General features: G+C 41.5%; 2 protein-coding genes across 3 annotated transcripts; one reads left to right on the forward strand and one right to left on the reverse strand.

Moving 5' to 3' along the window:
• The first annotated feature begins 1,193 nt into the window (after positions 1-1,193).
• On the forward strand, positions 1,194-8,606 carry SKIC8 (SKI8 subunit of superkiller complex). Of its 2 annotated transcripts, XM_086756835.1 has the most exons (11): positions 1,194-1,327; positions 1,411-1,454; positions 1,545-1,572; positions 1,928-2,033; positions 2,920-3,092; positions 3,992-4,140; positions 4,496-4,589; positions 5,365-5,458; positions 6,146-6,238; positions 6,891-6,969; positions 8,316-8,606. In XM_086756835.1, the coding sequence occupies exons 2-11, from the start codon at positions 1,443-1,445 to the stop codon at positions 8,403-8,405; spliced, it is 918 nt and encodes a 305-aa protein (XP_086612961.1). In that variant the 5' UTR covers positions 1,194-1,327; positions 1,411-1,442; the 3' UTR covers positions 8,406-8,606. The 2 variants fall into 2 exon arrangements, with proteins under 2 accessions (XP_086612961.1, XP_086612960.1); XM_086756834.1 differs by having other exon boundaries at positions 1,196-1,454.
• Positions 8,607-9,476: 870 nt separating this feature from the next.
• DNAJA4 (DnaJ heat shock protein family (Hsp40) member A4) lies at positions 9,477-15,231 on the reverse strand. The gene is made up of 8 exons (XM_086756833.1): positions 15,079-15,231; positions 14,845-14,982; positions 13,136-13,316; positions 12,102-12,206; positions 11,092-11,319; positions 10,782-11,012; positions 10,176-10,276; positions 9,477-10,087 (listed from the first exon to the last, which is right to left on the reverse strand). The coding sequence occupies exons 2-8, from the start codon at positions 14,974-14,976 to the stop codon at positions 9,869-9,871; spliced, it is 1,197 nt and encodes a 398-aa protein (XP_086612959.1). The 5' UTR covers positions 14,977-14,982; positions 15,079-15,231; the 3' UTR covers positions 9,477-9,868.
• Between the last annotated feature and the right edge of the window lie 1,476 nt (positions 15,232-16,707).

Raw genomic sequence — 16,707 nt, forward strand, 5'->3', positions numbered from 1 at the left:
GTAAGAAATAGAAATAGAATAATTTCTCTTACTTTTGGAAAATGCTTACCATTGCATCATTACTCATAAGAAAATGAGCATTTCTGAAATTCAATACATTAAAGCAGTATGCCTTAAAATCCTCTCAAAGCTCAACCTAAATAATCAGAGAACTAAGGATTCTGTAATTACGTGTAAGAGTTTTACAGAGATTTTCATTCTTGACTGCAGAGCTGTGAGGCCACACTCAGACTGCCCGTTTCGGGTGTTACTTTGCTTACTCAGACAAGCGCTATTGATCTCGAGGAGCTTTGTGTACACAAAAAGACTGATTAAAAGCTGTAAAAGGCCACTGATCCTTTGTTTTTAATTTTAAGCCTCGAGGAATCTGATTTATTCTCCTGAACTTTAATTCTGACAGTTTTTCCACTTCTAACTCAAGCAGAGGCAGTAACTTGGAAAAAAAAAAAAAGAAACAAACAACTTAGCTTCCAAAAAAAGTCATACCTCTTCTTCTGAAACAGGCAATTAGCGGGGAAATTAAAGCAGCCGCCTGTGCCGTGGGGAGAGAAATGGGCAGCGCTGCTCAACTGCTGCTGCAGCTCCGGGATCCTGGGAGCCAGCTGCTCATACAGCGACCCAACAGCCCAGGGCACGCAGTAAATTTTGTTTGTGCCGGGTCTCTGAGGGGGGAGCCAGCCCGCCGCCCCGGCCCCTGCCGCACACCCGAGGCGGGCCCCGCTCCGCTTCCCGCCGGCGGGCCGGCAGCGCCGGTGGGGCGGGGGGAGCCTCCCGGCCACACGGGGGCGCTAGCGAGCGCGAGGCGGGAGTCCTCTCCGTCGCTGTGGCGGAGGGAAGGGGGTGGGGAGGGGCGCTCTTGGCGCGCAGTCAGTGGTAGGGGACGTCATCAGAGTGCGACGGCGGCCGTGGCGGCGACGGGGCGGCGGTGGGGGTGGGCAGGGAACGTTGTGTCCGGCTCGGCTCGGCTCGGCTCGGCTCGGCTCGGCTCGGCTCGGCTCGGCTCGGCCCGGCTCGGCTCGGCTCGGCTCGGCTCGGCTCGGCCCGGCTCGGCTCGGCTCGGCTCGGCTCGGCTCGGCTCGGCCCGGCTCGGCCCGGCTCGGCTCGGCTCGGCTCGGCTCGGCTCGGCTCGGCTCGGCTCGGCTCGGCTCGGCTCGGCTCGGCCCGGCTCGGCTCGGCTCGGCTCGGTGCTGCACCGCGAGGGAGGCCGAAGGCGGCTGCGGGCCGAGGGGAGGCCGCGGCGGGGGTGCTGGGCCCTTGCGCGGCGGCCGCTTGTCGCCGTGCGAGCGGAGGGTGACAGAAAGGCGGGGTGTCCCCGGGCCTCACTCCGGTGCCTGGCGGGTTGTCTCCCGCGGGAGCGGTGTTTCTGGGGCACAGTGCTATCCCTGAGCCTAACGGGTTTTCTCTTTCCAGAGCATTCCTGTTAAGATTGCTTCCAGAAAGACATGACCACACAGGTAAGTAAAACCAGCGTTAATTAAACTAATCGCTAGTTTGATACTTTTTTAGGCTGCTCATATGTAATATTAATTATGTTTTCTTTCTAGTACGGTATTCTCTTCAAGCAAGAGCAAGGTGAGAAAACACTAACATGTATTAAATAATACCAGTCTTCTTGGATGATGTAAAACTGATAACGGCGGATATACTTGTGAGATGACCTGGACTATGTTTACATTAAGTACAGATCTGGATTACCCAAAAATAGCTATGCTGCTTTTTCAGCAGTGACCTTGGTGAACAAAATACATCCTGTGTTTTGAAACAGAGAAAATGGTGACAAGGCTCTCGGAGCACTGGTAGACCTGAGCAGCAAGGGGTCTATTGCCAGCATTACAGCCAGCAATGCTAGCATTACCAAAACTGGCAGTTGTCTTCCGTTAAAAGAAACCACTTAATTTTTAATTTATATGCTTATATTCTCTTCTAGCTCATGATGATGCCATTTGGTCAGTTGCCTGGGGAAAAAATAAAAAAGATGGTTCTGAAACAGTGATCTCTGGTTCTTTGGATGATCTAGTGAAGGTCTGGAAGTGGTGAGTCAAGTGCTCCGTACTAACCAGTTTTAAGCCTTGGGAGTAGTCAGCATGGAGATACAGCAGACTCCAGTTTCCGTAATCTGCAGAGATGTTAAAAGTTACATCAGGGAAGGGGTAGCCTGTCACACAGAACTGTTCTGCTGAGCAGGCTTATCTTCACTGGTGTGTGCTTTCTCTTGGGAGTGGTAGCATTCTGATGTGCTTTAGTTTTTGAAAAACGCGAACCATTTTGAAAATGCTTGTCAGATTTTACATGTCATCTGTCAGAGAAAGGTACAACTTGATGTATTTCTAAAGAATTAGAAATGTGGCTTTTTGAGACAATGCATTGGGAGCATGTGTACTGTAAAAGGAATAATGGGAATAGAACAGAAGAGGATATAACATCTTCCTTTTTTGTTAAAAAAAAAAATCCTAATGATCCTCATACAAGTGACACTGAAGCGTGCTTTTGCAAAGCAATGATTCTGTCTCTTAGCCAAAGCAGTCTTAAGTACGCGCTTCACTGCAGTGACATGAGTAGCTCTGCTGTGGTGATTTTAAAATTTTGGCCACTGCATTTCATGCTTTGCTGACAGATTAACAGTCTGCTCTGTAAGAACTCACGTGCTGATGTGCACTGGACATTTCAGTGGGACTGCTTACAAACTTAAGATGAGTACATGCTTTGCAGAAATATGGTAAATGATTGATTTGTCGATTCTTAAGTACAGAGAGCAATTTGCATTAGCTATATTCACGTTTCACGGGTGAAGTTGAACTCTCCTTTTGTTGAACAAAATGGAGAACTGTGGGGTTGTCCTGTTTGTTTTGTCTGAGGTTCAAGATCAATTAAGTACCCTCAGCTATTCATAACTAGGCTTTTCTTTCCCTTGAACAAAAGGAATGATGAAAAATTGGATCTACAATGGACTTTGGAGGGTCACCAGCTGGGTGTGGTGTCTGTGGATATCAGCCACACAGGCTCCATTGCAGCATCCAGCTCCCTGGATGCCCATATTCGCCTTTGGGATCTAGAAACTGGCAAACAGATCAAGTCCATAGATGCTGGTCCTGGTAAGATATCAGTGCTAAGCTGTCTCTGCGTATGAAGTGTCCTTACTCTAGATAGTAAATACTGTCAGTGTATAACTAGGGTACATGAGATGACTAGGGTTTTGTTGGTTTTTTTAATCTTTCTTTGCTTGCAAAATCTTAGTGATTTTGTGAACTCAAAGTAATATCAGACAATTTTACGTTTATTTTTTCACACTACTTAAGCTTTCTCGGATACATTTAGGTATGATTTTTGCTAGATGCGTAAAGCAGAATGGAAATCAGCTTGATCTTAGAGAAGTATTGATAAAAGGACATTTAAAAAAAATTCAAGTGTTTACAAAGAAAGTCTGAGCTTTCTTTATAAACACTGCACTGAATTAGGTAATGAATATTAAGCTTATAGAAAAAAACCTTTAAAATACATTGTGCCAGAGAAATACGTTCTACTGCAGGTATGGTTTTTGAAATTCCATTGCAAGGAATGTTGATCTATGTTACAGTCGTATATCTGTGTTTCTCCTGTATCTTCTGTGCTCTGCTAGATATTATTAGCGTTGCTTTCTTTTACTGGTTTAATATCTTTTGGTACCAGGAGAAAAGTAAGAATTTAAACTTAACTCATGCAGTCTTAAATTCTAAATTTATTGTTACAGGAGAGTCTAATAAGCTCAAGGTCTTCTTAGAAAATGTAATCTTTCACTAAATGGAGATAAATGGCTGAAGCTATGCTTGCTTAATTACACAGAAGGAAGTGAACTTTCATGAGCTTGTGAACTCTTAAGAGTATGGAGTAGAGTTTAGAGTATTAAGAGTAGTTAGGGGGTTAAATGTGTCTAAACAGATGCATACAGGACTGACATTTTTGAATAAGAACCAGAAATAGTATTCAGCTAACTGATTTTTTCTTTTTAATACAGTTGATGCTTGGTCCCTGGCTTTTTCACCAGATTCCCAGTTCCTTGCAACAGGAAGTCATGTGGGAAAAGTAAATATTTTTGGTGTTGAAACCGGAAAGAAAGAATATTCTCTGGACACCAGAGGAAAGTTCATCCTTAGCATCGCATATGTAAGAAGCACCATTGATCATTTCTTATGTGAAATTGCTATTGCTAGAATACGTTGTAAATCAGGTATTTCTGGTTCCATCTGTCAGTTTATCTCTGCACAATACTAAATAACAGCCATACTTTGATAGTTCCAAATATAAACTGTGTGACACTCCCCTCTCATATATGGAAAATATACTTCGATCTTGCTTATACACATATTGTCAGTGAGTCAGATGAAGTCTTCAGGATTTTTGGAGCCCAGGTATTATTGCACAGATTGTATTTGTCACAAGTTGCCAAGAGAATGTCAGGGAAGTACATAGCACACATGCATACAGTAGTTAAATGGATACTTTTTGTCTTTTATTACAGAGTCCAGACGGAAAATACTTAGCCAGTGGAGCGATAGATGGCATTATCAATATTTTCGATATTGCAACTGGAAAACTTCTACATACGCTAGAAGGTAATGGTTTGTGTATTTGTGATACCGAAGTTCTGGCTTCGTTCCTCAACAAAATTAAAGGATATAACGAAGTCAGAATAAGATACAACAGCCAAGGCATAAATGAGTTGATGTTTCTGTCCGTTAGACAGTATTTAGTTATTTAGCGTGCTGTAACTTAAACCACTTAAAATACTAGAGGCAAACTAAACTCAGGCTTGCATCATAAATGCCTGTCTCAAAATATAAAGTCAGTTACGCTTAACTATTAAATTGCAATTTCTTCTTTTATTGCAGTGCAGTGCAAGGGAATGAAGCTAAATCTGTGCTGCTAGGTGTATGACTTTTCTTTTTGCTGTGATACTAGTTTTAATAGCAATTTATTCCTGTTTTAGAAAACAAATGAACATTTTATGTTGTAGATGTGCATTTTTATAACAGATAAATGAGCTTTTAATGTTAATGCAGTTTCTGTCCAGTTGTACAGTTAATTTTAAAAACCAACCACTTAAGCCAATATGAAATCCTATTAGAAGATAGGACTTAATTTCTAATAAAGATCCATAGCTGAAAAAATAAGATACTTTTGTTTTGCAGTGGACATGCCTTAACATTCAAAGTTCAGAATTACTGTCAGTTTCCATTTTATGTTGCACAAAGAAGCCTGTAGAGGCATAAAGACTCTTCAGGAGTCGCTTTCTTTTATCAGGGAAAGCTGTTCTGGTGGAACTCTTAGGCACTGTCATTAGTAAGAGGAATAGCTGCATTCTAAGCCATGTATAACTTTGAATTTCAGGTCACGCGATGCCTATTCGTTCACTGACATTTTCTCCAGATTCTCAGTTACTTGTAACTGCTTCAGATGACGGCTACATCAAAATTTACGATGTGTAAGTTGTAGTTTTGCAAGACATGCTAACAGGAAAATAACTATTCAAAGAGGCTGATATTATTTTAAAAAAGTATCAAACCCTCTGTTCTTTATAATTCCCTGCCGCTTTTGGTGACAACTTTGTGTAATAAATATTAGTAAATAATAAAATACTACACCCTTAGTTTTTAAAAAGTGGATGACAGCCTTAACTTGAAAACAAATAACTTTCCTCATATTTGGTCCTGTAGGCAACAGGATTTGTTTTGTATACCTGTCCTGTGTATTTGTGTTTACCCATCTTAAACATCTGGTCCGTACCAAAGGAATTATATTCATGACCCATTTCTCTTGCATTGTGCAAAAACTTGGAAGACCCTGGGGAGGAAAAGGCTGCTTCAGTGATCTTCACTCCCCTAAACCTGCATTACTTTGCCTTCTTTGTGGTGAAACTGTTCTGTCCACCAGTGTATCTTCTCAGTGACTTCTTTTTACGTTAACCATTTGAAATGAAAGAACAGAATCTGTTGTAACACAACACCAGTCCAGCTTGGATGAACAAATGTCCAAAAGTCGCCTTCCATCACTTTGCATTGAACCATTCCTGACTGTACTAGCTAGAGTATATTCCTGTTGCCTTTTCCCTGGAATTCACAAACCAAATATTAAAATTCTGCATTTTCTAAAATTTGTTTTTTTTCCACAGGCAACATGCAAACTTGGCTGGCACATTAAGTGGTCATGGATCCTGGGTATTAAATGTAGCATTTTGTCCTGATGATACCCATTTTGTTTCCAGGTATTGAACTTGTTTATGCTTACTGAAAAAAAAAAAGTAATTTTATCTTTAAAAAGAGATGGATCATAGAACGTAAATGTGTACAAATTGCAATGGAATCTATAATGGAATAACATACATTTTCACTAATACAGATCCAAGAGCCGACCTGTGATGTGATACTAGTTGTAGTGAATAGTGGTTTATAGTGTAAGTCATCCCACTGCAGTGTAGTTCCCTACCAGTAAAGAGCATCTAAACCTAAGAGAAGGGCAAATTAATTCCAACTAGCTGAAAAATTGCTGTTGAATTAAAAAGTACAACCTAGTGTAGTAGTACATTAATTTAGATGAACTTCAGTGTTAACTCTTAAAACAGCTCAGGCAATTGGAGATCCAGTATATGTAATAGGAGTTTCTTTATCCAATGAATTTTAAAGAATTTTCTGGATAAAACAGGAGTCTTCATTTTCATGTTGCAGATATTGAAACAGTACATTTATTTTAAAGGTTACTGGAATCGTGCAGAAGACGTACTCCGTTGTTACTTTATCCCCCTATTTAGTACGTGAAAGCCTGTTTCTTATATCTACTGTATGAGATCTTTTAAACTTCACACTAAATGATGGTTAATCTATTAATTTAAACATTGACCAATACTATTTTTCTTTCAGTTCATCTGATAAAAGTGTAAAAGTGTGGGATGCTGGGACGAGAAGCTGTGTTCACACTTTCTTTGACCACCAAGATCAGGTTTGTCTGCTACTGCTTTACCTGGGTCACTGTTCACAGAATTGTGTGGTTGTGCACCTTTGTGCTTCAAGTTGGAGCTGTAGCTTCAGGGTGGGACTTCAGCTTGCTGTAGTAAAAAGTGTTTGTAATTATTTGCCACTTAATATTGAACTAATGTACTAACTGCACAGGTTGATCTCTTCCAAGTAATTCATTTTTTCAGGTCCAAATACGGGCAATGCCGAGTGGCCAAATGGATTCTTCCTAGACTATTTTTTATCTCTGTCTATAGTCTTACTTATTTCTGTCACTTAAACGGTGTGTGGCTGTGTAAGTGAGGAAAATACTAACTTAAAAGGATGGAATTACCTAAAAAGATGCTTGAAAACAGCCTTGAAACTCTATTTTGAATTACTTTTGCTGCATCATAGCTGCCCTTGAAGGAAGAAAAAATTAGGTCTCTACCAAGTTACTCTTTCCAAATGTAAAGTGTTAAATAGAACAATGCTGGTTTTTAATAGATCATAAAGGAAGACTTAACAAAGGACATTCTTTCAGATTTTGTTTGGACTCTTTCTTCCATAGTACTTTTTTGCTGGTAACCTTCTTTTCAGTTATCTACAGCTACAGGAGTTTTAGTATTGAAACACCAAGCAGAATTGGATTTCCAGTGGCATTTTAGCTGTTGTCTATAATCTCGTTGTGTTTGTGGAAGGCAGAGTTCTATCACCTCTTTGGAAAGCTGGGGTTTAGGTATTAGTGCACAATAGTGTACAAGATTCCTCTATACGTGGTGTTGTCAGTATAGTCAATTTGCAAGTTAATGTAGTGTTCAGTTTTCCTGATATCATCCTGATGATGGAGATGGGCGTCACTTAAAAGTTTGTGTAACTGTCCTAAGTTCAAACCAGAGGACTGGTCTGAATTTTTCTAAGTTTGACACTAGTAAGTAAATGGCTCCCAGAATAAGCCCAGTCTGTCACAGTGTGTCAGTCTGCATGCAGAATACTTCCTCTCTTGCTTTCTTGAAAGCACTGTAAACTACTCTTTTCAGAAAGGCAGGCAGGATGGGCAAGAGTGAAAATGATAGGCTTGATTTATGCAAACTGGGGCAAGTGCTTTTCAGCCTTGTAATCCATTGTCAGCAGAAACAGACTGTAAGGACTTGTCAGGCTACTAGAGGGCGGTGTCTTCCTTTAGTTCATCAACCTCATCTGCTGTCAAAGCAGCAGCCATAATTGGACCAGCTCTAAGGAGGCAGGATTATTTAAGATCACCTTTTCTGCTTGTAGTCAATAAATACAACTGCTCGGAAGGCATGTTTTCTTAGCCTCCCACTGCTAACCTTGTGTATGTTCTAATTGCAGGTTTGGGGAGTCAAATACAATGGAAGTGGGTCCAAAATTGTATCTGTGGGAGATGACCAAGAGATTCATATTTATGACTGTCCAGTTTAAGTGTCCTGATGCAGACCCTTTGGTGAACTCATCTGGGTTTTCAGGAATACTACTGTCCTTATATGTGATTTTTTAAATACGATAAAAGCATTTTAGTAATGCTGATTGCAAAATCAGGTATGTTTATATGTAATTTTGATTTTGTTTAGCATGAGAGAAAGCTTTACTTTTTTTAAAAATAAAAGCTACAGATGCAACTAACTAGTGTCTAATCCTTGGAAAAAATATTTTTAGAAATATGTAGTCATGGGTGAAGTAACTGCTCACTTAATCTCCCCAGCCTTTGCACATAAATAGACTGGAGCTGGAAGCATTGACTGAGTCTAACAGCAGCTTATTTTAGGAAAAGGAAAAGTGACAGAGGCTGTGTTGTATGCACGGGAAATGACAGCCTGTGCTCCTCTTGGTGCTGTCCCAGTGAGTGCAGTAGGGTCACTTAAGTTGAACACCTGTTGCAGCAATTGTATTGTGACATACAGCTCACTCATCATGGTTTAATTTCACTGAATGGTGTTAGTTCTTTCCAATGCTGACTTAATACAAACTGCACTAGAAAAAGCAAGCACAGGGAAGCTTTTCTCCTTTTATCTTTCTCCTATCGAATCTTGTCATGGTGCAGACCAGCACCATGCAGACATAGGGGGGGTTAGTTTATTCATCTTAGTGAAAGCTGAAGTTCATAACACCTAAGAAGAAGTTAACACCCTTTCTAGGGAAAGCTGAAATAGAGAGCTTGAGCTTCTGAAAAAATCCAAGTTTTATTGGGAAGTATTTGCCTGACATACGCAGGGCACACTTGACATGCATTAGAAGAGTACCTTATTACCCTAAGTTACACTTATAGAGAACTAAGCAGCTGAAGGAATGTCCTCTAACAGAACAACAGAACACAGGGAACAGGGTTATTACGCAAGAAGTGGGACATGCACAAAATGCTTTTGAAATAAAAGAGATAGGTAGTAGTGTTGCAGCTAACACAAAGTCAAAGATGGAGAACTAGGTGACAGGAGTCTGAGCTTTGAGAAATCAAGAGAGTTCTAGAGGGGCTTAGAAAGTACAAGAAAAGCATGATTAAAATGTGAAGAGTTCTATTTATTAGAAGTTATTTCTGCTATGTTTTATTCTATGAAATTAATTTTCCAGTATGAAAGTATTTACATAAGACATTCAACTTACCCTCTATCAGTATTGCCAGTCTTATATAAATAGCATAAGTGGAATAAATTGAGAACCTTCACAGCAAAGGAAAAATGTATACCAACTCAGTTGGTTCTCAGCTGTGTGACATTTGCCTTTATATATAAAGACTACAAGAACACAATATAAATTAGTTACAAAAAGGTGATACTGACAGCGCAGCAACTCAATTTGCTGAACACAAAAACCACAAGCAGTGGCTATTACAGCCATGCAGTTTTCATTGTGAAAATTTACATTTTAGATGACATCCGCTCCACCTTGCTTTAAGATGTCTGACATTGTACTCCTGTTCTTGGACCCTCCTCATCTTCTTCATATGCTTCTCCCCCACTGTTACGGTAGGTTTGCTCACTTGGATCAAAGTCTTCAAGGTCTACCTGATCCATCTCATCTGTAATCATAACATCTTCTCGTGGAGGAAGCAGAGCCTCCAGCAAACACAGCTTCTCCCTTGGGAGCCAGTAGTGCTCTGGGAACTGGACCTACAATTTCATTTATTTTATTTTAATGAATAGTTACTCCTGATGCCAACACAGGTATCTGCTACAGAAAAGCAAGCAGTCAACTTACCAAAAACTGTATAATTAAGCTGCCTTTCTCCATTGGAGATTTGTAGATAGGCATCCCTTCATTGCAGATACACTTTAGGTCACCATGCTTTATCACTTCACCTACACAGAGGTAAAAGCTGTAAGTAAGCTTATGTGACAGACACGTCATAACCATGAAAAGCAGGGTTATACACAAGCAGAGTTCCCACAGCATCTGAGGGAGACTACTAAGCAACTCAGAAAACGCTGCAGACTGAAAAGTAGTAAAACCAAGCTATACAGAAGTAAGGCCATTTAGGCCATTTCCTCTGCTGCAAGAGAATCAGCTTCTCTTAGCACAGCCTTCAGGCTGAATTAACAGATCATCTAGTAGAGTTAAAGTTTCTGGCCTCTAGCATTTTCCCAGCCATCCACTGACTGAGGCTGAAGTTTATTACAAAGCATTTGACAGCTTTAGCTGTAATTCTGCAAAGAACCAACTAAATTATATGACTGCAACTGTAGTTTGCATCTGTTGCATTGACTGGTTAAGAAAACCTAACCAACCAAACCAAACCCCCAACCCAGTTCAGGCACAATGAAACAGGGGAGCTGTTTTTATAGCATCAGAACTCTTAAGACTTACCTGGCCTAGATGATATGACAAGAACTCTGTTATCCAGAGTTTCAATGGTCTTTCTGAAACCACACAGAGCCTCTGAGAGTTGAATTCTCATTTTTGTGATTAAGTCATGCCCTCGCCTCTGAAAGACACTGTGATCCTTTTGATCAAGCACAATTATAACATCACCAGGCTCCAGATCAGGCTCCTGGTCACCTTCTCCATGAAATACTATCTTCTGACCATCTTTCATACCTGGAGAAACAAAATCCATTTATTCTCTGCAGAAGTATAAACAACAGTTAGGGACACAGAACAAATACACAGTTCTTACCTTTATCGACATGAACTTCTATGATCTTTTTCTCTCTTACAACCTTAGAGCCATTGCAGTTGTCACACCTGTCCTTCGGGTTTATTCTTTCACCTTGGCCTTTGCATTCTGGACACACAGTCTGGATTTGTTGTACCATGCCAGGTCCTATCTGCTGAACCAGAACTTGCATTCCTCTTCCTTTACACACAGGGCACTTTTCTATTGCCCCTCTCTTTCCGCCATAACCTTTGATAAAAAAGTTAAATCTGATCTCAGTCTCAAAAAAAAAAAAGTTACTCTACAGTCGTCAGGCTGGAACTCATTGACTTCAAGAGCACCTTTAGGGCAACATCGAGTAGTTCAGTAATATATTCCCAGTGTAACTGGAATTTAGTTTCCATCACAAAACATGCCCCACAAGTTAGTAGTTTCTATAAGCAAAAGGAAAAGTCAACTTTTCTATGTACAGCTTATTTTAGCCTCTGCATCACCTCCCAATACATCTAGGTTTTCAATGAACTACCAGCATACCAGCTTCAAGACCTAGACATTCCATTAATACTTCGGAAAGAATCTGCTTGCTAAATATTTAATGGAGGACTAAGGTCCAAGACCTCATTAAGATTTACCTCAAAGATGACTAGTCATTATGTATACGTAACAGCTGTAAAATGAGTTGCGTAATACAAGCCAGACTTCTATCCACAACAATTTAAAAAAGTTCAATGAAACAGCCATTTAATCAAGTTCTGGATTAAGATACTTTCAATTTAGGTACCTTGAACTATAATCCACAGTGAGTTTAAGTCAGCCACTAGAACAATAACTTTATATCATTAAGTTTAAGAGAGCTTTATTCTGGATAACCATACATAAGAACTAAATACTCTGGCAGACTTTTGAGGGGGGCAAGGGAGAAGCAACTTTATTTCCAGCCCCTCTCCAATGTTTTTTTTTTTTAAAATAACAATTAAAAAAAGCTTAGAGTAAGAGAGGTTTGAAACCACTGCTTGTTTTTTTTTTTTTACCTTCACACTTTCCACAAATAACGTTCTTTTGCAGTGCCAGTTTCCTTGTAATACCATTATATAAGTCCTCAAGAGATACGCCTAACTGGTGCACAACATTTTTGCCTTGAAAAAAAAAAAACAAAGGAGAAAGATTAATTCTGCTTCAGCTGTTGTAAGGACAAATGTTTATTTAAAGGCTTCTACACTTGTTCATACATGCACAGTCTCACTGAAGAAACTTAAAAATCATTTCAAACTCTGAACACAGCTCAACCCCCTTAAAAGCATGTGCAGTTCCATCAGCCTCCACTGAGCTGCACCCACTTAGGTCAGAATATGAAGTTGAGCTGTAATTAAGCAAAGCCACACTACCCCTCCTCCTACCCCTTATTTTATAAGCTTAACTGAAACAGCAAGATGCAAGGACACTACCAGCTTCAGATTTTGTCAATTCAGAAGTTGCTATTATGCCTACCTATAAATTTCCACGCCACTTCGTAGCCTAAATAAATTCAAGTATTTTACAGCAAGTTACTACTTGCTCCTTCAAACAGACATGAGGCATGGAAAAAGACAAAAATCATATTGTGCTTTTGGCAGCACTCTGTACTGTTTCACATGATTTCTCCCAAATATTTTAATGAGATTTAACATTACTGAAGTTTAAGTTGATGGTGTCCTTTGAAGCATGTTGCCCAAAACATATGACCAAGTGAGGCACAGATCTAGAAAAAAAGGTAACTTAAACCAGGTCTAGTTCAACTCCTGTAAGCTACCAATGTTTCCCCCTCCCCTACAGATTACCCACACCCACTTTAACAAAAAAACAAACAGAACTCATCAAAAAGATTGCTATGGCTACGTCATGTTATCTACTTTATTAGAATCTTACTGCTAGAGTAACTAAAAAAAAATCATAGTTTACTTGATCTACAGTTGCAAAGAGTAATGTCCACACTATGCGCACTTAGCAGAACAGCAGTACCATAGCACAGATGTTTTATGCTTAAGTGCATGGTTAGAGTTTCTAGAACTTGTTTAGAACTGTGTACCTCTTCTCTCTCTATTCATTCGGCCTCCACCACCAAAGAACATGTCAAAGATGTCCATGGGTGAAGAGAAGCTGCCGCCACTCAGGCCTCCTTCTTTAATAGCCTGCTCCCCACCCTGGTCATAGAGGTCCCTTTTCTTTGGGTCCGACAGAACTTCATATGCCTGGGATATGAGTTTAAACTAAAAAGAAAAAAGAAGCTCTGAACAACTATGACCAAGAGGAAAAGTAACCCTCTCATATACAACTCCATCTTCAGATTGAGCCACCATAGCACTCTCTTGCAGCATTTGTCTTTTTCCAAAAGGAAAGTCCCTGAACAAATGTGTAATAAACTGTAATAGTACACTTCTGTCCAGCAAAACCACCCTTCTCCTCCCTCTCCCCCCTCCTCCCATGTTAAAAGTGGGCTTAATTCAGAGTCACATCTAACTCATAAGCATATGCAAACTACACTTTGATGACTCTGTTAGCTGCAACCATTATATACTTCCACCAAGTCCATTTAGAAAGGGATAGGATACTATCCCCAAAGTCTTAGAGATCCCCAGACGCTCAGTGGCCACAGCAGTGCTATCATTCTAGAGCTACACCGATCCTTCATGGCTGCTAAGCTGCTACATCCAGCTAGAACCGAACAGAAATTTAAGTGACTGGACACTAGTGTTGCTTAGTCATCCATTCACTTTATTAAAAAGTTAAGGGATTTTTTTTTTTAAATGCCTACCAAGAATTTCCTATTACTAAGAGGACTAAGTCAATTGTTAAACACAGTTTGCGACTACTGAAATGACTACTTCCATTTTGAACATGATTTACTTATGACCAGGTACAATAGTGCAAGTGAAAAAGCAGGCCAAAAATAAAAGCAGAAAAGGTTACCTTTGACTATTTAGCTAGCTTGAGTTTTGCAAATTAGTGTACAAGACACTTTAATAAAGGAATAGAAGCTCCATATTTGTGTATCACCTGCCCAGCTTTTAGATAAGTAATCCTATGATTCAAATTCTCCGTAGTTCTCAAATTGTGGTGCTCAATTATCCTCGTAGGCAGCATATGGAGTTGAGCGGGTCTCTACTAATGGCATATAAAATGGTTTCGTTGTAAACAGTTCACCCACGTGCAGCCCAACGACTTCCTCTGGATATTTACCTTATACATCTGCATTAGCATTTTCTCTGAAGAAAACTCAGGAGCACAGATCCGTCCCGAGCAACCCCAGCACGCACAGTACTGCTGGCAGCTGGATCCACCACTGGCCTTTCCGACCCCTGACACGGCACAACGGCCATGAGGACACTAAGATGTCCTTTCAGCTTTGCCTCTTTTAACCAGCATCTCTACTAAGAATGAGCTCCCGGTGGCAACTCCGGGGAGACCGGTAGGAACTGCATCCGAAAAGGGGAAGCAAGGCATCCCCTCCTGCCACGGCCGGGCCGTGGGGCCTGCCGCTTGCTTCTTTTACAGACTTTGAGGAACGGGGGCCTCCATTTAACCGCACTACGCTGCGGGAAGGGCGTTATGGCCGTCCTTTAGGCAAAGCAGAATTTCAGAATAAAATTAAGGGCGCGCTTTCTGCCTTTGTAACACGAACAACGACCGGTACGCGCCCGACCCGCGCTGCCCCACGCCGGCTTCCCCCGCCGCAGCCGCCCATCTTGAGACCCGGCCCCGGCTCCGCGCCGCCCCGGGGCCCCGACCCCCGCCTACCCGCTCGCCCTCGCTGGGGTTCTTGTCGGGGTGGTACTTCAGTGCCAGCTTGCGGTAGGCGCGCTTGATCTCCTCGGAAGAAGCATTGGGCTTCACTTGCAGGATATCGTAGTACTCCGTCTCCTTCACCATGGTGCCCTGCGGGAGGACGGGCCGCGTTACCCCGCGTTACCGCCCCGCCGCCCGGGACGCGCCCCACCCCCACCCGCCAGAGGCCCGCCGGGCCGCGCTCACCACCGCAGCCGCCCGGCTCCCGCAGCCCGCTCGCCGATCGCCTTTGCCCCGCCTCTTCCGCGGGCTTTATACGGGCACCGGCCGAATCTTCTGGAATGACGCCGCCCTACGTCACGGCCCTGGAACGGTCTAGAATAGCGGCGCGTGGCGTCACCTCCGGTCCGCGTAGGGGGGAGGAGCCTTTTCCCGTCCCCAGCGCCTGCGGGGCGGGCGGGGCTGGGCCGGGCCGGGGCGGGATCCCGCGCTGCGAAGGAGCGGTGGGGCCTGGGAGCCGGGGCGGGCCTGGAGGGGAGGGTCACTAAAGTGTGATTTTTACGGCACTCTTCTTAATGGGTGGCATTTTTCCCTCCCTTCATCTCCTGTAAAATTTATTAATTCACATCGGGCCTCAGGAGGGTCTGGCGAGCACCCTGGTGTTCAGGTTACTTGGTAGATTGGGTTTCTGCTGCATTGTTCCTCAGTATTTTGGGTGGTTTTAATTAATTGAGGTAGTGGTCTGCACCTGCTCTGTGTTTCTTTGTTACTTGCCCCCTCCCCAAGCCAGGCCTGCCAGGAGTGGGCTAGAAAGCTGGGTTAGTTTTCATCTTTCTCCAGGCAACCGAAGGTCTCCAATTAATTATTTACTGCTCAGGTGAAAGGAGATAGCTGGTACTGGTGTGGGAGATGAGTAAAAGCATATTTTCACAGGATGAAGTCAAATTAGTGCTGAAAGTCACCAGTGAAAAATACAGAAAAAAACTATGAAGTAAGAACACGTTTTGTTCAGACTCAAGTAGACATACAGGCAGTTTTTATTCCAGGAAGGAATTCTTTATTCCTAGAAGCAGTTTTGTGAAACAAGAACATTTCCAGCAGTTACGATAACCCAAAGGCTGCAGTGTTCTGACAACCGCAGTACAGGTAAAAAGTTAAGATGACCGTGAAGAACAGAAGCCTATTGCATTGTCTAACAGTGGAAAATGGAGAAAAAGAAAAGATGAGAAAAAAAAAAAAGGGCAATGTGGGTTTTGAATGAAAAATGCTTATGGTTTAAAGCTCTATTGACATTATAATTAGCTTTTTACTTTATTTCAGGTAAATACTATTAGAAGATTGAATTAATGCAATCTGTTCCTTGTGTACTCCTGCTTATATTAAGTGTGTAGACTTAGTAAAGGAGAGGGAGCAGGGGAAAAAAAAAAACAAAATATCAATGAAAGGAACAGTTCAAAACCACATGGAAGAAATCAGTGTAGCTATTATTTTCTCTAAGTGTAATTAGTTACACTGACTATGTAAATATGTGTTTTGCAATTGTGAAATTATATTGACAAGTAAATACAGAAATTTTTTTTCTAAAATAAATATAGTAAGTTACTCTGTAAACTTGTAGGCTGAGAACTGCATATAGCTTTTTTAAGGGAAAAAACAGTTTATTCTAGTAATGATCTTGACCTTAAAGATAAATTGGCTATAATCCTGTAGTCCTGAAGATGATATTCCTGTTTAAGAAGAAATGATAAATATCTTAATAGCTTTGCAGTAGCTGAATGCTTCAGCAGATAAGAGGCTTTCAAAGCACCTAATGAATTTCACTGAGAATTGAAACTCAAAGATCAGTTTATAGTATGTTGTAAAGAGATAGTATAT

Source organism: Chlamydotis macqueenii, chromosome 12 (genome assembly GCF_036417535.1).
Source record: "Chlamydotis macqueenii isolate bChlMac1 chromosome 12, bChlMac1.mat, whole genome shotgun sequence".
Taxonomy (NCBI): domain Eukaryota; kingdom Metazoa; phylum Chordata; class Aves; order Otidiformes; family Otididae; genus Chlamydotis; species Chlamydotis macqueenii.

Bases quoted from the DNA above. Each gene is read 5' to 3' on its own strand.
- SKIC8 (XM_086756835.1), top strand. The intron at 4,141-4,495 runs GTAAGAAGCACC...CTTTTATTACAG, and splicing joins TCATCCTTAGCATCGCATAT to AGTCCAGACGGAAAATACTT. The intron at 6,970-8,315 runs GTTTGTCTGCTA...TTCTAATTGCAG, and splicing joins TCTTTGACCACCAAGATCAG to GTTTGGGGAGTCAAATACAA.
- DNAJA4 (XM_086756833.1), bottom strand. From the start codon at position 14,976: ATGGTGAAGGAGACGGAGTACTACGATATCCTGCAAGTGAAGCCCAAT. The intron at 12,207-13,135 runs GTACACAGTTCT...TTTTTTTTCAAG, and splicing joins AATGAATAGAGAGAGAAGAG to GCAAAAATGTTGTGCACCAG. The intron at 10,088-10,175 runs GTAAGTTGACTG...ATGAAATTGTAG, and splicing joins GCTTAATTATACAGTTTTTG to GTCCAGTTCCCAGAGCACTA.